Source organism: Loxodonta africana, chromosome 16, assembly GCF_030014295.1.
Source record: "Loxodonta africana isolate mLoxAfr1 chromosome 16, mLoxAfr1.hap2, whole genome shotgun sequence".
Lineage (NCBI taxonomy): Eukaryota > Metazoa > Chordata > Mammalia > Proboscidea > Elephantidae > Loxodonta > Loxodonta africana.
In genome coordinates, this window is record NC_087357.1 from 3823533 (window position 1) to 3848640 (window position 25108).

The window sequence follows — 25108 nt, forward strand, 5'->3', positions numbered from 1 at the left end:
CTTGGAAGATGAAGACTCGAGCTTCTTGGTTGGTGACTATGTACAGAAGAGGGTAGTGCGACCCCTTAGGACATGGAAGCTTCGTGCTGTGACCCATCCCAAACCTCACCCTGTGCATCTTTTCATTTCTATCCTTTTTTGTTATACTAATGTTGTTATTGCAGGTATGGTGTCTCCTGTCAGCACCGTGCGTCATTCCAGCAAATTACTAGACCAAAAGGAGCAGAGGGAGCCAGCCAGCCTGAAGTACACGGAGTCATGTGGACTACTTGGATTGCAGTTGGTACAATGAGGGGGTGGAAGAAAATCCTGAATTTGGGGGCAGCTAGTCTAAAGTGAAGGGAGTCATATGGACTCCCAAGATTGCAGCTGATACCTGATGACCTAGCCCTGGGTGGCTAAGGATGAAAGAGAGACAAGGCCAGCTGTCCTTAAACGAATGGAGTGATGTGGACTCCTGAGCTTGTGGCCAGTACCCCTTTACCTAGCCCTGGGTGGATGGGGATGAGAAAGAGAAGAGCTGCATGGGCAGCTGGGATCTGAACTAAACAAGGATTTCCACAGGATGCAGCTGGCATGTGGAGTGGCTTTGTTATCGACCACACAATTTGGCGTCAAAAGTAGATGATCTTAGTCTCCCTGAAATGGTTTGCACACAGTGATAAATAAAAAACCTTAACAACAGATAGGGTGGGAGGTGGGGGCAGAGACACATTATGCACAGAGAGAAGACAACAGCAGACTTCTTGTCGAAACAATCCCAGCCAGAAGGCTGTGGAGCAACATCTTTAAAGTACTTTTTAAGCACAAGAACAAAACCAGGCCGGACAAATTCAAGCAGTAAAGAGACAATATGCCTTTTAAGATTAAGACAGTTTATTACTTCCATAGATAGTGAAAGGAAGAGTAGCCAAAAGTGCCGGCTCCTTGTGGTCCTTGCACAGGGCAACACCAAAATGTAATGGGCCAGATGACTGCAACACCAATGATGGGCCGCTCGCTTGCTGAGGAGCCGATTCTAGACTACAGATAAGTCAAGACGGCGAGGCAGAAAGCCTCAGACCTCATTACAACCTGGGAGATGATGAGAAATGTCTCATGACAGCCTCCCCAAGAAAGAGGAAGGAAAGTGGGACACAAACCTCCCAAGCTCTCGTGTTCTGGGAAGATCACAAAGCATTCTGCCAAGACACAGTTCACCTTTGGTTAAGCCTTGCCTACATTCCCTACATGGATATGTGCAATGTTGCCAAGGTGCCATGGTGGTGCCGACCCCCTATAGAACTAATAGAAATTAAAAAAAAAAAAACTGTCAATGTTGAATTCTATTCCCAGCAAAAATATCTTTCAAATACAAAGAAGAAATAATACATTTTCAGACATACAAAAGCTGCAAGAATTCACCCCAGATTTGCGCTAAAAGAAATGTTAAAGTCTGTTAGCAAAAGGAAATGATACTGAATGGAAATATGGATCCACATAGAGCAGTGAAGAACACCAGAAACAGCAAATGTGTGGGTGAACGTAAATGACTATTTTACTATTTTACAAATCTCTTTAAAATATATTTCACTATTTAAAGCAAAAATAATACCAATGCATTGCAGGGTTTTGAAGTCCCTAGGTGCTGTAAACAGTTAATGAGCTCAGCTGCTAACTAAAAGTTGGAGATTCAGGTCCACCCAGAGGTGCCTTGGAAGGAAGGCCTGGTGATCTACTTCCCAAAAATCAGCCACTGAAAACCATTAGGAGCACAGTTCCACTCTGACACACATGGGGTTGCCATGAAGGAGAATCAACTCAATAACTAGTTTGGTTTTGGTAGGGTTTATATGAGTCAGAATCATTTTTATATGAGTCGGAATCGACTCAACGGCACTGGGTTTGGGTTTTTTTTGGTTTATATTTACAAATAAAATACACAATAACATAAATGCCAAAAAAAATTGCCATCGAGTTGATTCTGACTCACAGTGACCCTACAGGACAGAGCAGAACTGCTCCATAGGGTTTCCAAGGAGCGGCTGGTGGATTTGAACTGCCAACATTTTGGTTAGCAGCCATAGCTCACCGTAGTAGCTCTCAACCACCGCGCCACCAGGGCTCCAACGTAAATGCCAGGAGGGTGACAATGGAAACATACTAGTAAAAAGTTCTTATGATATGTGAAGGAAAGAAGAGAGCAGGCCTGCAACTGCTATCTGCACAAAGTCCTGCTTGCAACATTGGCACTTGACTGGTATCTGGAAACTTAGGTGTTGGGAGGGTTTCTTGATAAGAATGGCTCCTCATTGCTTCCCATAAGAACTGACTTCATTTGCAACAGAGCATGGAGAGGTTCAACCTTAAGAGTGTGCAGTGCAATGGGTTTCTCTTTATATATGGCCTTTTTGGCCTTGGGTTTATACTTCTGCCAAAAATGATTGGTTGGGCCACAATCTGCCTTATGATTCATCTATTTTATGACCCTTTCAGGGCTGGGTCGGTGTGCTAGGCAAATGGTGGCTTGAAAATCCACCCAGTAGAATTGACTGACTCATGTTAAGCTAGGGGCTTGATCAGTTTTGTCATCCTGCTAGGCTTTTATAAGGGCCAATTCCACAGAGGCTCAAGGGGGATCTCAATACCATCAAGAAGAGTCTGGAGCAAAGTGTGACTCAGGGTCCCTGTGCTGAGAATCTTAGATCCAGAAGAGAGAGCTGTAACACTGAAGATGGTGCAAGACAGAGAGAAATGGTGGCAAGCACAGAAAAGCCCAGAAGCAGAGAAACAGCGACAGCAGTACGAGTGTCAGGGACTACAAGGCTGGCAGATGGTTGTGGTGGGCTTGCCAGTCCATGAAGAGAGGCAGCTGCAGTGGGCTTGCCAGCCCCTGGAGAAAGAGAGCTGAGCATCTTTGGGCAGGAGGCTTGCTGGTGGAATGGGGTGCCTGTGGGCACTTGGTGTAGTTAAAAGAGCTGAAATACTTGCCCAAGCAGGCCTAGAGGGGCCCAGCCAGGAAGGGTCCTCAGAGGGCACAACCAAGAAGGAGCTGAGAGCTGTTCTGGTTGGAAGCTGTCCTGGTTGGCAAAGTTGGTCCTGATCCTGAGTTGTAGCAAGTTACTTCCCTAACAAACTTCCTAACTGTGAGTATGGTCTGTGAGTTATGTGTGACCACTGCGATGAATTATCGAAAGCAGAAGAAAAGTACAGGGTGCCGTGGTGGGTATGGCTGGTGTCAGAAATGGTGAAGAAGTTGGAGAGTGGAGGTATGTTTGACTTACACCTCATAGAAACCAGCTTTGTGCTGATCCTAATTGTCACTCTCATGGATACAGATGAGCTCAGACACTTGATTACAGGGTACTGTCAACAACAGGGATTGTGGGGAAAGGCAACTGGGAGATGTGTGGATTTAATGAAGATACAGCCTAGACTGTAGGCCAGCTAGTCTGCAGGAGAGAACCAGTAAATAAGATCCCTGGGAGGCACCCTCCTGGGGCCAGAAAAAATGTCAAACAGGGACCTGAGAAACTATGCCATCAAAGGAATAACAATTTGAATTAGTCTGCAGAGCAATTTATGCCCCAGGGCATTGTTGAAAACAACTGAGCAATCAGCTGACAATTAGTGGAGTTTACCTTCTGAGTGTGTGGTCAGGGAATGAGAGAAAGAGAGCCCTACCAGTACCACTGTCATCCCAGGTGACCACGGGCATATCTAAAGATGTGTCTCACTAAGCAGCAACACCAGAGGCTTAATGCTGGGGGAGAAGGGGGATTTCGCTAAAATAATCCAACCAGATGCTAAGAAATAAACAATAACAACAAAACCCGGGGGGGAAAGGGTGAGATCAGTGCCCTGAGGTCCAACAAATGTCCAGGTTCCAACAAAAAATCACGAGGCATGCAAAGAAGCAGGAAAGTATGGCCCCTACACCAGAGGAAAAAAGCAGGCAATGGGAACTGCCTGTGAGAGAGACCAGATATTAGATTTAACAGGAAAAGCTTCAAAATAGCCATTATAAATATGTTCAAAGAACTAAAGGAAACCACGATTAAATAAGCAAAGAATGATGACAATGTCACATCAAGTAGAGTATCAATAAGAGTAGCCACTATAAAAAATTATAAAAAAAAGAACAAATGGAGATTCTGGAATTAGAAAGTATAAAAACTGAAATAACAAATTTACCAGAGGGGCTCAACAGTAGATTTGGACTGGCAGAAGAAATAATTAACAATTTTGAAGATAGATCAATAGAGATTATGTAAGCTGAAAAAGAGACAAAAAACTAGCAAACTAAATCCAGAAACATACAAAAAATAATTACACATTATGACCAAGTGGGATTTATTCCAGGAATACAATTCCTGTGTTCATACAAGGCCTACATTGTTAATTTTTCTTAAGCTGTGTTTTGGGTACAAAGATCTTCATCTATATTCTTCCTTAAACCCAATGCCATTAAGTCGATTCTGATTCTCAGTGACCACTTATTATGTCATACCCCTACATGTTTAGTACACATTGTAATAAAATATTAGCAACTCTTGAGAGCTGTATTATCTTAGAATCCTAGAAGAACAGAATTAGAAGTGATTTTTAAATGTCGCTTAGCCTACACTTCTGTGTCATGGCTGATTATTTCCATTGCAGGTTCCAGTAACTTCAAATGATAGCATTTAAAAACCATCTTTTATTTTTTTGTTGTAATACTTACCCAGCTCAACAGGTAACATTTTGATAGGATTTCTTTCTAAAAGCAAAGTTTTCAAATGCCTTTAAAACAAAACAAAAATGTAACTTTGAAAGCAGAAAATTAAATGACAACTCTTAAAATATACCATGAAATGTCTTCATTTTTCTTCTCTTTAAAGAGGCAGCTTTAACAGAGATACACTTATTTATCTTAACATAGATATGTATATTTATATATTTCTAGATATAGACACACATATACTGTCCATTGCCATTTGCAAATATGATCCTAAATTGGATGATCTAAGCCAGGCTTTCCCAACCTCGGCACTATTGACTTTTGGGACCAGAAAATAAAAAGTTGTGGGTAGGGGGAGGAGTGGTCTTGGGAATTTTAAGATGCTTAGCAACACCAGAGCATCTATAAAAACTGGACTTCCTCCCAACACATCCTCTGGTGGCATAGTGGTTAAGTGCTATGGCTGTTAACCAAAGAGTCAGCAGTTCAAATCTGCCAGGCGCTCCTTGGAAACTTTATGGGGCAGTTCTACTCTGTCCTATAGGGTCGCTATGAGTCAGAATCGACTTGACGGCACTGGGTTTGGTTTTTTTGTAGGAGCACCCCTAGTCTCCATTCACTAGATGTGAGTAGTACCTCCCCAGCTGTGACAACCACGACTGTCTCCAGATATTGCCAAAAGCCTCTTGGGGTCAAAACTGCCCCTGGCTGAGCACCCCTGAACTAGGCTAGTGTACCCCAGCAGGTACCAGTGTTTCCTGAGGATGTGGTGGGAGGAAGTCCAGTTTTTACAGATGCTCCGTGAAGAAGGTTTTCTGTGGTTGAAAACCTCTGGGAGACTCCTGCTGCCTGGAATATCGTGGCCTGCTTATTGGTTAATAATCCACACAGGAAGGACCCCGAAAGCCTCAAAGTCGGAGAGCACTGCTGAAGGTGGCCATTTCCTGCCTGAATGTGACCACAGAGCCTGTCTCTCATTTAACAGCTATTAACATCCCAGGAACTAATGTTCCGCAGTACGTTCATCAGAAGACTCTAGTACTATATTTTTGTTGGCTTTTTTGTTTTTATGGATTCTCCTATTTTTCATTCATTTCTTAAGGGTTAGCTCAAGTTCCACCCTCTCTGTAGAGCCACTTATGAGCACTCCAGCTCATCTCCACCCCATTCTCCTCTCAGCTCCTCACTGAGTAGTGCCCACCTGTAACCAACTCCTCCCTCTGGACCCTGGTAACACAATTCTAGGCACTATCTTATAGGCTGTGTGTGCGTGTATGTGTAAGAATATCTTCACATCTCAATTAAGAATGTAAAGTCCTTAAAGACGGGCTATACATTTTGCTTATTTTAATTTCTTATATAAAATTTAGCACAAAATATATCGGAGAGAAAGAGGGCGAGAAGGAAGGAAGGAGGCAGGCATGTTCACCAACAGTTAACATAAATGCATATACGGGATTTTTTGCCTGTCTTTTATATTTATATACAGTAAGATATTCTTGGGTACAGTTTAAATGATAAACTTATAAACGTTAACCCCTTAAAAATTATCAGTAAATCTAAGTTTACTCACTGATCATTTCATTTTGCTGAGTTTCAGCTGAACATACAAATTTATATATCGAATTGGATTTGCTTGTCAAGGGAGGCATATGAAGCAACATTTTTTTTCATGTTCTCTCTCTGCTAGCAAGCTTACACATCCCAGACATTGAGAAGGGGAGAATATTAATATTGTCCTTGTTTTAATTATGCTTTTTGAAAAGTTTAAGGTGTTTAACAAGCCCATAATTACTTAAAATTCCTAATTAATATGTTTCAGCTCCTCCACATGCCGATATATATGTATATCGGGTTATATATATATATATATCGGGTTATATATATATATATATATATATCGGGTTATAAATCACATGCACAACTATATCTTAAAGCTCATTAAGCAGCTGGCTTTGACTGGCAAAGTCAGAGAATTACCAAATTTGAGAACTGTGCTTATTTTAGGAACATGCATAGTACTTAGGGATTGTGCCTTAGTTTACCTTTACCCTTTGAGTAGCAGTTACTTTCCAGAACTGGGTGCTAAGGTAAAACAATTTATGGACAAAAAACACTCCATTATTCTAAGCACACAACTTGTGAAGAACTGGGCCTTCTCCGGGCCTTCTCCCCGGGCCTCAAGTTCAGAAGACCCACAAGACCACTCCGGTCAAGCTGTTAAGGGACACAGCAGTCCCAGGACAGGGTGGCTTAGCCTCCTGTCCCACCACTAGCTGGCTGGTCAGGGCTCAGCAGATGCCCGTGGCACCTGGTAGGAGCCCGAGAACCCTGCTCTCCAAGTTGTCACACCTGTACACCAGGGGTAAAACTCACAGCAAGCAACCTGCACTACATACCCAACATTGCCAATAGCTGCCCTGATGTTTTAAGGTGGCCACCATGGCTCTGAGGACACAATATGTGCTTAAGAATTGGGGAGCCACACTTGGACACCTCTCTTCCTCTCAGGCCCCACATCCACCCATCAGCTTGAGAACCCCACCATCCTGTCACTCCCAGTCTCCTCCGTTCCTCTGTCCACTGCAGTGGCCTCCTAGCTGGTCCCCTACCCTTGCCATGATAGTCTCCTCCTTACAGTGATTCCATTACATGCCATACAAAACCCTGTGACTTCCCATCTCGTTCAAAATAAAATCCAAAGTTGCATCCCTGGCCTACAAGCTCTGTCCACCATCTGGAGGTCTCTTACCACCCCCTCAACCTTGCTCCAATCAGTCACATTGGCTTCCTCGTAGCCCCCACACCTACCCAGCCCACTCCCACCTCTGGGCCTCTGTGCAGGCTTTTCCTCTGCCGGGAACAGTGCTCCCCCAACGACTCCTTCCTTCCATTTGAGCCCTGGATCAAAGGTCACCTCGTGAGAGGGGCCTTCCCCAGCCTCCCTATTTGAGGAGCGTTGCCCTGCCCTCAACCTGCCACTGTTCTTGGCACCCATCACACACTGGGCATTTGTTTGTCATCTGTCTCTATGTCCCCACTGAAGTAAAGCTCCCTGAATGTAAGAACTTGGCTTCCATGTGCCCAGGCTGGGTCAGTGCCAGCACACAGCAGGTGCTCAACAACGCTGGCTGAGTGAACATTTGTGATGAATTCTTTATCTTGGTGATGCTTTTACGAATCTAACAAAGCTGCTCTTGATCAAGTATGCGCCAGGCATCGGAGGTTTCTGAGCCCACAGAGAAGCAAGGGGGCTGTGGAGGGCAGGAAGGCAGCTCTTAGAGTCGGTACCCTAGGTATGAGCAGGTGAGAAGGTGGACAAGGTGGAGGAGTGGGAACAGGATGGTGCCCTTCCGAAGAAGAATAAGTTACTGTGTCCCCACAGTGGCTCCCAAATGCTTTACTCCTCTGTTGCCTCACAATTCCGCACAGCTCCAGGAGAAAGGAAAGTAGCGTTCTCCCTGGAGGCTGTGCCCTCATCCGGGGGTAGGGCAGACTGAGCCTGAGCAGCACTTGTGCCATTGCTGTGTTTCCAGCCAACACGATCACCTGGCATTAAGCTTCACACACCTTAAGAAAGGGTCTGAAATGTTATCAGAAGCAGTAGTGGGTGTGTCCGTCTCTGGAAGGGAAGGCTGTGGCCCACGTAGGAAAGGTCAGGGGTGACAGCTCCACGGTGTGTGTGGTTCTCAGAGAGAACAGGGGTGATAGTCCCATGACTGCTGGGGAGGACCATGTGATGGGAGGAAGGTCGCGGTGCATGTCAGTGACCAGGAATTAGTATGTTCTAGTATGGGGGGAGCTAGGAAATGTCTGGGATTGGAGCAGCAGAAGCGCAGACAGGGATCACATGCTACTTGCCTGGGGGTTCAGATTTCTCCCGATGGGACGAAGTTCTCTTGATTTACCAGGAAACAAGACACACTCAGGTTCTTGGGAGTAAAGCTTCTGGACTCACCTCTACCAGGTGCACCTCCATCCTCCAGGCCGCTTCACAGGAGGCTGTGCGAGTGTCCAATACAGAGGGGAACCAGCTGGTCCAGAGCCAATGAGGACTGCCCGACAAAGGTGCCCTAGCTACTGGCATTCGTGGTGGCATTTAACCTCCTAAGTTATGTCCGAAGGATCTGCATGTGGTACATTTAGCCACTGCACCTCTTAGCTGGCTTTGAAAATACTATTAAATGTTTCTACGCTGAAGTCAAAATTCAATGACAAGTAGAGACAGCAGAAAAACACATATTCTGTACATTTTAAATAAATCATGATTTTTCAAAAAAAAATCTGGGACTTTCAACATAAAGCTTACTTGTGCAATCCAATCCCTGAGGGAAGAGCTTTAATTCTATTAAACCGAAGATCTAGCCACGTCAGGTTCGGCAGTAGCTGAAAGAAGTCTTTAGGAAGCACACAGAGGAGATTTCTCTGAAGATGCAATTGCTTTGGGAGGAAAGAAACGAAAATCAGAGAGTGTTTTGTCAACCAACATGGAATACTCAATTCAACACATGATATATCCAAAAAAGATCTCCTTAAGAACGGCTAGCAACTGAATCACATATGCTCAGTTACAAAGATGAGGCTTCACCATGCAGAGTGTGAGCAGTGGGCTGAGGCCCAGGAGAGAAGCACCGGCTGCAGGCGCAGTCTTGGAGCAGAAGGTGGTGTCCTGCAGACAGGCTGCTTCTCTTTCAGCCCAATAACTCAGGCTCCAGCCCTGTGCACGTCACACTTCTCCTACCCTGACACCAAAGCTAGTCCCAAAGCTTTTAAAACCATTTTTCTCCTTCCTAGGAGAGTTTCCAGAACTTCTCTCTCCTAAAGAGAAGCCTGCACATAAAAGGTCTAGGGTTGAGTGTGTAACTTATGCTCCTGAGGAGCAGCTGACTTACTTTCAGGTTGGGCACTTTGAGGACCTCTCCTACGTGGTGGAGGCCACTTTGACTCAAGTCTAACACCGGCAAGGAAGAGAAGTCGACCGTCTCAGCTGTGCTCCCATGCACATCCCTGGAGGAGAAGGCAGACTCGGTCCTTACTCTACCAGTACCTTCCTCTAGGTCATCGGCAGCCCTGTGGGGAACTTGGTAAGTGCAGCTCCTCTCCATCTGTCCACCACGAGATAGGGGTGCTGCAGAGACTCATGCTCATTCTCCCTGGCCTGCAGTCACCTGGGACAGGGGAAGGAGTGGCAAAGTAACAACTAAGTGTGCTCACACAGTACAGAGCTAGAATGCAACAGCTCTGCTATGCAGTGACTGAACGTGCTTACCAACCCAATTCTGTAATTAATGGTATCATAAATCTGAACTGAAAAATGCAAAATAGGGTGACTTTAAGAATGAAAACAGATTGGAACGTTTTAAAGTCTATAAACCAATGGTATCACTTTCATAAAAAGTATGGAGGGGGTCCCTGAGTTTGCACAGTTTCTTATTTCCGCTGTGGTTCTGGGTCACTCACAGTACCCTCTGAGCTCCTTGAGGCCAGGGGTCCAAGAACACCACCTGCTTTGTTTACCATTTTGACTTGATGACAAGCACTGGGTCTGACTAGCTGTTAGGTGCTAAAAAAAAAATTGTTAAATTGGAATTCTGAATTTTAGTTGTTCAGTAATACTTCTGCTCAACACAAAGCTCAAGAACTGTTGCTCACCAAAATCTCATTCAGGCACACTTCAAGTCCTAACTTCCAGTTTATCCAGAAATAATAATCAACATGTGAACGCTTACTTACTGAAATGCACTCCTTCAGTTAACACAGCCCACTGGCTAACCCAATGACTGATGTCTTCGGAGATAAGGAAACTCAGTTTAGTTAACAGACTGCCCCCAAATCACACAATTAATGGGGGCGAGGGCCAGAGGCAACATTGGAACCTAGGTCTGTATGATTTGGAAACAGGGTTCGACTGAGGCCATCTGCATTTTACAGAGACCTCCGGGTCTTTTCGAGGCTCCTTTTCTGTAAATCTCGGAAGTTGGAGCTGGGATGGGGCTCCAACTTTCTATACTCTCTCAGCAGGGAAAATGTCTTAACTCAAAAGTGAAACCTGTTCGGGTCTTAAAACGAGCCAGGCAGTGCGGGCCCCACGCGGTTGAGGGAGCTGACACCAGGGCCCCCAGCGTGCCCTGCCTCAGTTTCCCATCCCAGCCAGGCTGCTTTGGACTAGACGCTCGGGGCCTGCGTTCCAGGCCTGACGAGGGACAGCGACTGGGGCCCTGGAGTTACTGGACCCGGCACAGGGGAGCCAAGAGGCCCGGGGGCTCAGTCTCCCTTCAGCAGCATCCCCGATTCCCGTCCCGGCGTCCCCATCTCCGCCCCGGCGCCCCTTGATCCCCATCACAGCGCCCCCCAGCCCCCGTCCTGGCGCCTTCTTCCCCATCCCGGCGTCTCCACCTTACCTGCGGCGCCCCGGCCCCGCTAGAGCAGTGGCGCCCCAGGTCTGGAACAGACAACGCAGCCGCCAACAAAGCAGGCCGCGGGGCCCCAAGCGGTTGCCATGGAGACGCACCGCCGAACGGAGCACGCAGGGGCCTGCACGCAATGCCGTCGTGCGCCTGCGCTCAGCGGCGTCTTCCACGTCCAGCCCGGGGCCGGGCAGCGTTGACCACCGACCTGTGACCCCTTCTGCCAGGCAGTTGATGACTCAGCGAGAGAGTGTGCCTGGAGTACCTGCGACACACAGAAGGCATGTGGACTAGATTGCAGCAAGCAGGCAGGAGCCTAGCGAGAAGGCTCTGAGATGGAAGAGGTCAGGAGCACCGGCATTGCAGGCCCATTTTTAGGGTCTGGAGACTTTGACACCCTGAGTTCTTCACATAACCAGGAGTCGGGAGTTAGGGGCAGATCCAGGTTGACTGATTCAGTGTCTAAAAACATCATCAAGGGTTCTTAACATTTTTTAAACCTTTCCATCCTCAGCAAGTGGACCTGGCTCCTCTTTCAGCCCAGGATTGGTGTCCCAGTTGCAGTTATCATGTGGACACCCTTTATCCAGTAGAAGAGAACCTGTTTCTTCCTGACTGCCTCCTTTTATCAGCAAGGAACATCTTTCCCAGAGGACCCCCAGCAAATTCGGCAAGGGAAATGAGAACACCATAATCTGCTTAGACCAATCATGACTCACCCTCCTGGGCTGAGCCTACCTCCCTCAAGCCCACAGGTACAAGATTGTGGATACTTGTATCAGTCAGGATTCAGAGAAGTAGAACGACTAGGGGATTCTTTTCATAAGGGAATTATTACAGAGTCTCGACCTTCTGCAATTGCGGGAGCTGGCTAAACAGTCTCTGAAGGCTGTGGCTGGAGCCTCAGGTGCACAGGGCAGGCAATCAGAAACGGAAGTTGGATGTAAAGTTGGAGGAAGCAAGGACAAACGAGAACCAGCACAACCTGGAACCCACAAGGAAGGACTCAACTTTAGCAATGTGGATGTCCTGCAGAACTTGGCACTATTCATCACAGAACAACATACCACCTAGCCCAGGAGTTGGAGAAGCTGAAAGAGGGGAAGGTGGTGCACCTGCCGTCCCAGCTGCCATCTCATGCCAGTGAGGTGAGTCAGCAGCTAGACAACAACGTGCATGAGCTGCAACATCACTGGCCCACACTAACTGGAAACATACAAGGAAAGGGGTTTCGGGCAACATAGCTCAGCCTAGCCAAGTTGGTATATTATAAAGCCACCACAATACTTGAACAAAAATTGGGGTTCTGTTAGAAACGAGGAAAGAGGGTGAATGGTTGTTGAGGAGGCAACCAAAGGTATCAACTACAGGAGCCACCGAAGAGTTTTACACAGTGTTAAAAACAAGATCCACCTTGTTTTAAAAAGGTAATTCTGGACTTCTCCTGTAATGGCAATCCAGGTCATTCAGGCCAACCATTTCACTGAAACGAGAAAACCTGGGCAAACAAAAATCAAAGGCACTGTAGCTAACACAGGAGTGAAGAATAAGGAGGCTAGGGTCAAAGATGAGGAATTCCAGAAAGGTGAGCTTGGATGCTGGGGTCACCCCTCCTGAATGGGCGTCTCCTATCTGCAAGAGGCATTGGAAGGCTCACCTACTGAGCAAAGCTCTCAACAGATTGATGACCAAAGGGATAAAATTGTTAGTCTGAGACCACCAAGGGGGAGGGGCAAATTCCCACACTCTGGGTTGGGACTCCAAAATGCTGTACTTTAGCAGTAAGGGTGAAGCGAGGTTAAACTTTGCAGGGACTAAAGGTCAGCAGTGACATCAAATCCTGATTGCATTAAAGTGATCTAGAGTGTTAGTGTGCTTGACTTCCTGCCAGGAGTTATCGATCCTTTCTGGGGGAAGAAAATACCATCTAAGATGTCAAATTATTTCCAAAGTTGTTTTTTTTTTTTTTATGTATAATGTTATGTCACACACGAAGCAACATGGACACATCACCAAAAACCAAGAGAAACAACAAACAACAGAAACTGACTTATGGGAAGTCCAAATTAAAATAGTGATCAGCCATGCACTTTAAAACAATAACGCTTAACATGTTCGTGGGTGTAAAGGCGAGAATGATACTGGAAACTATAAAAAGGAATGAAATGGAAATTCTAGAACTGAAAAATACAATGAGTGAAATTTAAAACTCATTGGATTGGTTTTACTAACAAATAACCTAGAACTGAAGAAAGGATTAGTGAATTGGAAAAATAGATCAGAAGAAAATGTCCACAAAGCAAGAAGAGGTAATGGTTAGAAAATTCAGATCAGAGTGTAGCTGGCATAGGGGACCCAGTGAACAAATCTTACACGTGGCAGGATTCTCTCTGGTCAACTCAGCAACACCAGCACTTCCTTTGAATGTCTCATCTGCATTTCAAAGAAGTCAGAAATGATTTCTCTGAATACTTTTCTGAATGATTCCTGTCTGGTTGGAGTTTGCCACTGTGAAGCACTTGCATAAGATTTGGAAGGCAGAAGAGAAGGGCAGTCTAAATAGAAGGGCAGGTGAGAGATTCGGAGCAATTTCCAAGTGACGTACATTGATGGGACAGGTATACTATTATTGCTATAGATATTTATATTCAAAAAGAGGGAAACTGGGAAGCACAAAAGAATCACTGAAATCTAGCCAGGCATTTGTTGTAAAGTTCTTTTAGATTGCAAAACCTTGGAATAATTCTCCATGGCTCTTGGCTCTATTTTCTGGCCTCTGGTTCCACCCTCTGAGGCATCTTTCCTTTTTCTTGAAAGGTAGCATCTTAGGCTGGGTTTTCTAGAGCAGCAAAACCAGTAAAGTGGATAAATATATATAGAGAGAGATTTATATCAAGGAAACGGCTCACGAGGTTTGTAGATCTGGAACGTCCCAAGTCCGTGGATCAGGATAGAGGGTTTCTCTTGATTTATGTAGCTGCGCAGGGGCTGTCGAACCCGAGATCAGCAGGTCGGAAAGCAGGGTTCTTGCTCTCAGGCTGTGAAAATCAATGAATCCCAAAATCTGCAGATAAGCTAATAGCTTAAGTCCCAAGAACCAGAGGTCAGATGAAGAGGAGACGGCCACAGGATCCAGAGAGCAAAAAAGCCGGAATGTCTGCTTATATTAGGATGCAGGCTACAACTCCAAGGAAAATCCCTTTCAATTGATTGGCTACTCACAGCAGATTCAATCATGGGAGTGATCCCATATAAACACTGAGAATCATGGCCCAGCCAAGTTGACACACAATCTTAACCATCACCGTACACCCCTTGTCAACTTGGCGTATGTACACATCTCCTTAAACCATACATAACCTCTGAATAAAGACAATTATAAAGTCATACTTGTGCCTAATATGATACAACTAACACGTGTACAACGGAAAATGCACTAGCCCTATTTACATCTTATATTTCATAAGTGAAGAAAACAAAAATATTCGATGCACACATACAAAGCAGAAATACTCAGAACAATTACAGTCCTCCTTTCTGCAACTAGTCAGGTGGCCATAACTGGCATTTAAAACTACCTTCTTCCACCACCTATTCCGTATTCCCTTTGCCCTCAGCAAGCACCTCAGCTGGGTGTAGCTCTATGCCTGGTGGGGCAGCCCAAACTTTCATTCCTGAAGGGCCTGGGTCATTAGTAGTAATGTGGGAATTGGGTTGCTGTAGTGTTCTATTGACTTTAATCACAGGGCATGGTAGTGCTCAGAGAGGCCCTAAGGGAGCTCCTGCATTCCAGACATACTCTTCTTTACCTCCATTAGGTAATACACGTCTGATTTCCTCTTGGTAATCAGAATGGATCACCCCAACCAGTATGGTAACTCCCTTCTTTGCCTATTGATCCAGAGGCATAAGGAGCCCAAAGTGGCCATTCTTCACTTACAGTTCAATGGAATCAGTGATGTGTCTCTAGGTGGGAGCATTCTTCCCTTTGGAAATAGGACCTCTAGACCTGCAGAGCATAAGGTCGTGGGGACAGGAAGCAAAAATCTTGCAAGTGGGTCACTAGAGGTAATAGTGAGTGGTGCCACTCTCATTTCTACCCATTGATTCCTGGACCCATGAATCCTGGCTATGGAAAAAACAGCACCATATATTGAGTGCTGGTTTAGAGCATATACAGCCTCCTAGAGAACATTGCCCAACCCTGCAAGGTATTGCCACCTAGCTGGCACCGTAATTGTGTCTTTAGAAGGCCATTCCATAGTTATATCAAGCCAGCTTCTTCAGGATGGTGGGGAACATGGTAAGACCAGTGGATTCCATCAGCACGGGCCCACTGCCACACTTCACTTGCTGTGAAGTGAGCCCCTTGATCCAAGGCAATGTTGTGTGGGATACCATGATGGTGGATAAGGCTTTCTGTAAGTCCACAGGTGGTAGTTTTGGCAGAAGCATTGCATGCAGGGAAGGCAAATCTGTATTCAGAGTGAGTGTCTATTCCAGTAAAGACAAAAATGCTGTCCTTTCCATGATGGAAGTGGTCCAGTGTAATCAACTTGCCACCAAATTGCTGGCTATCGGGGACTCAGTATTGGTCTCTACTGCTGGCCTAATCTTGGGCACTCAGCAGTGGCTGTAGCCAAGTCAGCTTTGGTGAGTGGAAGCCTGTGGTGCTGGGCCTTTGCACAACCTCCATCCCTGCCACCATGACCACTTTGTTCATGAGCCCATTGAGCAATGACAGGAGTAACTGGGGAAAGAGGATGACTGGTTTCCACAGAATGTCATTCTATCCAATTGATTGTTAAAATCATCCTCTGCTGAGGTCACCCTTTGGTGAGCATTCACATGAGGCATGAATATCTTCACTTCCTTGCACCATTCAGAGCGCTTTATCCACGTATCTCTTCCCCATAAATCTTTGTCTCCAATTTTCCAATCATATTCCTTTCATGTCCCTGAATATCCAGGCAAACCATTGGCCACTGCCCATGAATCAGTGTATAGTTGCACATCTGGCCATTTCTCTTATAAGCAAAGTGAACAACCAGGTGCACTGCTCAAAGCTCTGCCCATTGAAAAGATTTCCTTTCACCACTGTCCTTCAGGGAGGTCCCAGAAAGGGGCTGTAGTGCTGTTACTGTCCACTTTCAAGTGGCACCTGTGTATGGTGCAGAACCATCTGTAAACCAGGCACAAGTTTTCTCTTCTTCAGTCAACTGATCATAAGGAACTCCCCATGAGGCCATAGATGCAGACTGGGAGATGGAAGGTAATGGACAGGAGTAGAGACCATAAGCTTTTGGGCCATTTTCTCATGCAACTTACTTGTGCCTTCAGGTCCTGCTCAGGCCCGATCTCGTATATACCACTTCCACTTAATGATGGAGTGATGCTGTGCACATCCAACTTTATGACTCTGTGGGTCAGACAACACCCAGTTCATGATGGGCAGCTCAAGTTGCATGGTGACTTGGTGTCCCATGGTTAAGCGTTCAGTCTCTACTAAGGCCCAGCAACGAGTCAAAAGCTGTTTCTCAAAAGAAGAGTAGTTACCTGCAGAGGATGGCATTGCTTTGCTCCAAAATCCTAAGGGTCTGAGCTGTGATTCACCAATAGGGGCCTGCCAAAGGCTCCAAACAGCATCTCCATCTGCCACTGACACTTCAACCACCGTCTGATCAGCCGGATCATATGGCCCAAGTGGCAGAGTGGTTTGCACAGCAGCCTGAATCTGTTGCAGAGCCTTCTCTTATTCTGGGCCCCACTCCAAACTAGCAGTTTTTCGAGTCACTTGTTAAATAAGCCAGAGTAGCACACCCAAATGAGGAATATGTTGCCTCCAAAATCCAAAGAGACCCACTAGGTGTTGTGCCTCTTTTTAGTTGTGGAGCAGCCAGATGCAATAACTTAGCCTTCACTTTAGAAGGAATATCTTGACATTCTCCACACCACTGGACCTCTAGAAATTTCACTGAGGTGGAAGACGCCTTAATTTTTGCGTGATTAATTTCCCGCCCTCCTAGAACACAAATGTTTTACCAATAAGTCCAGAGTCATTGACACTTCTTCCTTACTAGGTCCAGTAAGCATAATGTCATCAGTGTGATGGACCAATGTGACGTCTTGTGGGAGGGAAAATTGATCAAGCTCCCTGAGAACTAAATTATGACATAGGGCTGGATAGTTGATGTAGCCCTGAGGTAGGCAAGTGAAAGGGTATTGCTGGCCTTGCCAGCTGAAGGCAAACTGCTTCTGATGGTCCTTTAAAAGAGATATGAAGAAAAAGGCATTAGCCAGATCAATAGCTGCACACCAGGTACCAGGAGATGGATTAATTTCTCAAGCAATGAAACTACATCTGGAACAGCAGCTGCAATTGAAGCCACCACCTGGTTAAGTTTTCGATAATCTACCGTCATTCTCCAAGATCCATCTATTTTCTGCACAGGTCAAATTGGTGAGTTGAGTGAGGATGTGGTTGGAATCACCACCCTTGCATCCTTCAAGTCCTTGATGGTAGCAGTAATCTTTGCAGTCCCTCCAGGGATGCAGTATTGCTTTTGGTTTACTGTTTTCATAAGTAAGGGTAGTTCTAATGGCCTCCACTTGGCTTTTCCTACCATAGTAGCCCTTACTGTATTTGTCAGAGATCCAATGTGGGGGTCCTGCCAGTTGCTGATTATGCATTCTAGAACTGGGGAAACCACTATAGGATGGGTTTGGGGACCCACTGGACCTGCTGTGAGAAGGATGTGAGGCAAGACTCCATTAATAACCTGACCTCCACATGCCCCTAACTCTGGCTGGTGGGCCACAGTGACATTTTGGGTCTCCTGGAATCAGTGTCAGTTCAGAGCCAGTATCCAGTAATCCCTGAAAAGTCTGATTATTTCCTTCTCCCCAGTGAACAGTCACTCTCGTAAAAAGGGAGAAGGCTGGGAGAAAGACTAACAGTAAAAATTTTTGGCAGTTTATTGGAATCCTTCCTCAAGGGGACCCGGCCTCCCCTTCATTCAAGGGGCTGTGGGTCTTCAAACTTGCTCAAATCTGGGAATTGATTGAGGGCCTCTGACCCTCTATTCTGGCAATTTGAGTTAGACTGCTGTTCACATGACCTAGAACTCATCCGTTTGTACAAATTAAGTAAATATTTTCTATCTATTTCACTCCTAGGAACACCCTGACTAAGTAGCCAACACCGTCTAAGTCCATACCAGTCAGACTGTTCTGATTACCGCTTTGACTCCATTGTCCATTACTGTAACCATGCCCACCATGTCTTTGTTGATCGAGTGCAGCCACTTGGCCCCTACTACCATAAGGTCCAATCAGTCCCATTGTAGTTAGGTCTCTTCATTCAGTTAGGGCAGTTCCCACTGTCAAATCTAACTTACATAAAATAGCAATCACAGCAGTCTTCAAGGATGCTGGGGCTCTCTTCACAAATTTGTTCCTCAGAGTCGTGGTAAAAGATGTGTCCTCTAGGCACTCCAAGTGTGGCTCTGTGGGTCTAACCTGGTAAATCCACTCCAGCATGCCAACTTCCCTAAGCCTTTGGACACCTTCTTCTACAGTATACCAAGGCACGTCTGGTACTTCAACTTGATTTCATGTAGACCACCTCGTAATCCATGCTTCAGCAACCCCCCAAAAATAAATTACTAGATCCTTTCCTAAACTCTCAGGCTGAATGAAACATTGAATAAGGAATCTGTGTTTAGTGGACCCATATCAATAAACTCAGACTGATCCATCTTTACGTTCCTTGCACCATTATCACACACCCTTAATAGCCGTTCCCATACATATTCCCCAGGTTTCTGATTATACATATTAGAAAAGTCAATTCTTTTGGAGTGTAGCATACCTCCTCCTGGGTCACACTTTGTACTTCACCTTTTGGGGCTCACTGGGATGTAAGTCTAGTTATAGTTCTAGAAGCCAAAACAAAAAAACCAAACCCAGTGCCGCCAAGTTGATTCCAACTCATAGTGACCCTATAGGACAGAGTAGAACTGCCCTGTAGAGTTTCCAAGGAGTACCTGGTGGATTCAAACTGCCGACCCTTGGGTTAGCAGCTGTAGCCCTTAACCACCGTGCCACAGGGTTTCCAATTAGCAAAGTGGAATTGTTTTGAGAGCATTCAGCATTTTCTGGTAAAGCTTCTGCCTTAGGCAATGACTCAGGCAAGGGCTCTTTAGAGGCAGCTGGGCTAAGGCTAATCCATTGGATGGGAGTGGAGGGGCTAACGGTTTTTCTGGGCAGAATGGTTTAGCAGACAGACATGAAGTAATCTCTTCAGATGGGAATGGTTCTGCTGGCAGAAGTGATTCAACAGAATTTAGGGGTTCAATGTCCCCAGCTTCCTGATTCTCTGTCCATATGTCCCCACCCCAAGTTTCAGGATCCCATTTCTTCCCAATCAATTCCCTTACTTTAACTGCAGACACCTCTTGAGTTTGGCAATTGAGCTGGTGGTGTAATTCAGCCACTCTTACAATAAGACTCTGGGTTTGGTTTTCAGCAGTTTCAGCTCTGTTACTACAAGAAACAAGGCTTTTTTTCAAAGCACAAGTGGAAGCTTTGAGGTCGTTTATGCAGCACTTGAGCTTTGACTCTGAAGCCCTGAGCACATCTCTTTCTTTGACCAGTTTGTCTAGCAAAAGTAGTACCAACCAACCAGCTTCCTTATACTTCTCATTCTGACGAAACTATAGAAAGATATCACACATGTGTTTACCCAGAGCCTCACCTTTCATCAATACCTGATATACTGGTGGTGATATTTTGTGTATATGTATCATCACCTCACGCCATGGATTAGCAGTGTCCTCTTTACTGCTGGAAGCTCTTTAAGACTAACCAGACTTGAGAATTAATTTAGAAAACTTATCTTTATACTTTTGTTTCTCTAGAACAACTCCTGGTACCAAATGTCTTAGGCTGGGTTCTTTAGAGAAGCAAAACTAGTAAAGCTTATAAATATATATATAGAGAGAGAGATGCATAGCAAAGAAATGGTTCAAGAGATTTGTAGATGCTGGAACATTCCAAGCCCATGGATCAGGATAGAGGCTTCTCTTGATTCACATAGCTGCAGAAGCTGTCGAATCCAAGACTGACAGTTCTGAAAGCAGGGTTCTTGCTCGCAGGCTGTGAAGATCGATGAATCCCAAAACCCGCAGATAAACTAATAGCTCGAGTCCTAAGAACCGGAGTTCAGATGAACAGGAAACAGCCACAGGATCCAGAGTGAGCAAAAAAGCCAGAACATCTGCTTATATTTGGATGCAGGCTATACCCCCAAGGAAACTCCCTTTCAGCTGGTTGGCTACTCACAGCAGATTCAGTCATGACAGTGATCACATATAAACTCTGAGGATCATGGCCCAGACAAGTTGGCACATAATTTTAACCATCACAAGTAGCATATGTTTGCAGCCGAGTAGTTTTCTCAGCCTACCTCCTGCCAGTAGAATGTTGGGGGTCCAGAAGCCTATTGAATTTTTTTATGGCCATATTTTTTATCTCCATTTCTCTTTTTTATATCTAAATATATATATACATATATATATCTACTTGCTCTTATTTTGTTTTTTCCAGTTTTTGCTTAATAATTGCTTTTTAACTTTGTGGACTTTTTCCCTTCTTTTATCCACCATGAGAATCCTAAACATACTTATTTTAGTCTGCTCTATTATTTTAATCTTCAGACTGCTCTATTGTTTCTGTTTCATCTAGGCTGAGTTCATCTCCTGGTTGCCAATATTGTTATCTTTCTTCTTAAGAGGCATGTGTTTTGGGATTTAGGCTTGCAGGCTCATCTTAAGTGAGGGGTTTGTATTCAGTTTTTCCTTTCTACTCATCCTCCCATGTATTGCGGTCTTGCAGGTGCCTTCATCCAGCCTCTTGGGGCTCTGAGGTAGAGATGTGTTTTACATTGGATGCTTGAGTTTGCCTAGCCATGCCACTGAGAATATCGTAGATCCAGGTTTAGAACCAGCAAGGAGCTGGGCTCAGGTCCCTCCCTTCATGATCTTCAGATAACTTCCACAACAATTTTGTTTTTTTTCCCCTAGCCTCCCTTCATAAAGGCGGGAGACTTGTACCAGCCCCAGGTTTTAAGCGATGCTCTCGGTGGCTGTTCTTAACTGCCCTTGAAGCAATTTTAGAAGACAATTGCTTCTCAGGGACAGAGTTCCCAGCCACCTCTACTGCTTCTGATACAGAACCCCACAGGCCCAACGTCTCAGTCCTCCATGTGTTTCGTGTTTCTGTTTCATTTTTGGTCCATTACAATGTTAATTTCATTAAAACTTTTTAAAGTGATCATTGTGGCAATTGTAGAGGGAGTCATGGGAGGTCCTCTAAGCATGAACTTAAATACCATCTTGCCCATAGAAAATACATGTTTTTCAAATGAAGAAAAATAAAATATTTTGCTCTATTTTATTACTTTTTTCTGTAAGGTACTGTTTGATACTTTCCCAATAATTAGTATTCTCCATCAAAAAAAAGCAAAGAAACAACCAAATTCGTACAAAACTTGAAATCTCCTTTATAGAAAGTTGAATATAAGGACAATAAGCATCTCTAGATAAGTTCCACAAATTTCTCAGTGGCCTAATTTTTTTTTTTTTGGAAAATGTTCAGAATGCCCCTGAACAGCTGGTTCCATTTTCTGCTTTGCTGTGCCTTTTGTGGCCGTCCTTATAAAAATGTGGCAGCTTGAAGTACATAATCCTCCCTTGAAGAAAGTTAAGGCTGTGAAGAAAAGATGACCTCCATCTCCTCATGTAATTTCCTCTGCAAGTACAAACTAGAGAGTTGGACTGTTGGGAAGACACTGAATTGTGTGCAGAGACGAAAGAAGCCACAGCCTTTGGACTGCCATGGAAAGCTGTGGGTGGGGTAGCTGTTCTGTGGCACTTCAGAGGGAAAGTGTGATGAATCTGTAATGAACTTTTCAGCTGAGCCTAAGTGGTGAACTTGTCTCTGACCCAGAGAGACCTTGGATTCACCCAGCTGTGGGCCTCGGTCTTCCTGGCCATGAGATTTGGGTACAAAACTTCAGCAACCCTCTCACACCCACTCTGTGCCAATTCCATGAATTGTGGGCATTCAGTGACCCCCGCCCCAGGCTTCTGGTCAGACATGGAGGGAAGGCTGACTTCCCCATGGTCCCCTCTGCCTTCTGCCAAAGCCCCATCTCTTACTCCATGGTGACCCCTCTTGAAACTCAGCCATTTACAAGTTCCTCATGCAGCACACTTAGGCAGTGCTCCTGAGTATGGCAGGACCTTCTGAAGGTTTGGGGGAGGAGGGTGTATATCCCAGCAAAGCCACAGCCTTCGGTGAGGCAGAGGGCAGATCCTACAGGGAGCATCACAGGCCCTTCCCTCCCCAAACCACAGTCCCTCTTCACCTTCCTGGTTGCTTGTTCGGCACCCCTCTCTTCTCCTTTCTGAGGTTGAAAAGCATTCTCCCCATTGGGCTATGGCGTCCTGTGATGCCCTTATACGACCTGGACTCTATCTGGACCACCTTCTCCTCTCAGGCATGACTTACCTTTTGCCCCTTACAGATGCCCCTTTCTTCCTGCAAGCCCATCAGTGCAATGAGAGTGTTGCTCTATGGGGGATCTGGTGGGAACCCCCTTCAGGGTGTCTTCTTGGCGATTCTGCCAGCAGAGAGCCACATGGACTTCTAAGGGCTGAGTCTGTGCCCTGTGTCAGCATAGTGCCCTGTCGGTCAAGGTGGGAGGTCAATAAACTTTAACAAAGGAATGAGTGTCTCTTTCCATCTCCCCAACTCTTCTTTGTTGTTCCACTTCTGCATCACAAGCTCATCATATTACAATAATTTCTGATAAACAGCACGTTCATCCATTGAAGAGAGAGCACAACGGATGAAGCTACTTCTTAAGAAACCTAAATTACACAGAGGACAAATATTTCTAAGATACCATAAAGTGTATTGAGTGCTTTTATTTTCAGTGTCAAACTAAAACCTTTCAAAAAACAAACTCTTCCTTGAACAAATTTACTTTGTGAGATGAGGGTTGAGGCCAGTGTCTGACTGACTTGCATTACTGTGCCAAACACATATAAGTGTGGTTTTTCTACTAGTACATATAAAAAAAATAGTAGGGTAAAAATAACGTTATCTTGTTTTAGTCTCCTATTGTTGCTGCAACAAATTACCACAAACTTAGTGGCATGCAACAACATGAATTTACTATTCTACAGCTTGAAGGGTCAGAAATCCAAAATGAGTTTCATAGGGCTGAAATCAAGGTGCCAACAGGGCTGCGTTTCTTCTGGCGGCTCTAGGAGAGAATAGCTCCTTGCTTTGCCAGGTTGATGCATTCCTTGGCTCGTGGCCCCTTCCACTCCAACCTTTGCTTTGGTTGACACATCTTCTTCTCTGACTGTCCTGAATAAAAATAATTTTCAGACATCCAAGGCCTCAAAAATAATGGCCTCCCATGTACTGTAGTGGGAAGTGAGTGAAGGATATTCTCAACCAAAACAAAGGTGTAGCCTAGAAAAGAGGCAGACATGGGGTATGGGGAAAGGACTCCAACCCCAAGTAAAGCAAAAAGAACCTTCAGAACACAGCAAAGGAGAAGGTGGGATTCCAGCTGCACACAAGGGACAGGCCAGCCAGGGTAGACTGAGCCTGTGATGCAAGATACCGGAACGTTTCTCTGTCAAAACAAGAAGACAACCCAGGAGAAGGACAAGGAAACGCCAAGGGTGGCAACAAAGGGGAGTCCCAGAGGAGCTCTGTGCAGCTTGTCTGGAGAGAAGGGCTGAGGGAGACATGGAAGTTGATGGGAGGGATGTCTCCACAGATAGTTGATAGCCATTAGAGCAGAAGATCCCTGAGGTGGCGGATCGGACCTGGTGCAGAACTGCACTCTGAGGCTATCGCAGGGTGTGCGGGAATGCCAGGACGTTCAAAGAAAGCTAAGCGACTGAAAAAGCAATTACTCTTTTCAGTGAGGACAAAAAGTGAGAAAGAAAATCATCGTAGTACTCAGAATGAAGGCTGAGTAGTCTCATGCGGTGCACCCATTCTACCTGGCCATATGGGTTCCTGCCCTGGGCTCTGCCCCAGGTGTGGATTATCCAATAAGCAAGGCACCAAAAGGCTTATTTGTGCTCACTTACTAATCTGTAGTGAACAATTTCTCATTTTTCACATTGAAGATTCTGCTTCCAGGTAAGGCTGGCATCCGTCTCTCTCCCAACCCCACAGCACCTTCCTACAGAATCAAAGCCTCTTCAAATTTACAATCCCTGACAGGGGCAGATGACCCGGTAAGCAAGGTAAGCACAGGCTTACGTTACCCGATTGGGGTCCGTGCACCAGAGCAGTCACGCCAATGAAACGTACTCCCAGTCAGAAAGAGAGGGGAAGGTTATTAGGAGGTGTCATCAATGGGAAGTCCAGCAGCAATACAGGCTGTCTTTATGGGGTTCCGAAAGCAATTTCTACACCAGAGCTTATATATCATTCTTGCAAGGATTGCATAATGTTTTCAAGCATGTAGCCCACAGATGGTCAGATGAGTATACATCACAAAACAACTACAAGAAAGTCTTCATGCTGAACAGCTGGGCTTTAATCTGTATGTAACAGGCAAAAAACAAACAAACAAAAACCTTATACAAAACTCTCTCGGCTAGTGGAACTGGCCTGCCAAGTTTACTTTGACCAAGATAGGAAACAACAAAGAAAGTTGCAGACCAAAAGTGCCAGGCAGCCTTCCTAACTGCCATCTTGCAGGCTGAAGGCCATCTCCCAAGAGAACAAGGAAGAGGAGGGAGAACAAGGCTGAAAGAGCCGAGAAGGCCCTGCACCCCTTTAGTGTAGAGTGTACAAAACGCCAAGAAAAAAACTTACAGGTTACTTACAGTGTCATTATGGTGTTAGTTATGTCCAGCTCTCTACTGCACATTTTGAAAAGGAGAAAACATGCTGCGAGGTATTA

The 25108-nt window shown here is 45.3% G+C and overlaps 1 protein-coding gene across 1 annotated transcript in view; it reads right to left on the reverse strand.

Moving 5' to 3' along the window:
- Positions 1-9860, reverse strand: part of LRRC27 (leucine rich repeat containing 27) — a 37009-nt gene extending 27149 nt beyond the window's left edge. Inside the window, 3 exon segments of the mRNA XM_023559830.2 lie at positions 4703-4761; positions 9009-9139; positions 9592-9860. Of these exon segments, the coding sequence (XP_023415598.2) occupies positions 4703-4761; positions 9009-9139; positions 9592-9804 (403 nt within the window). The 5' untranslated portion in view covers positions 9805-9860.
- Between the last annotated feature and the right edge of the window lie 15248 nt (positions 9861-25108).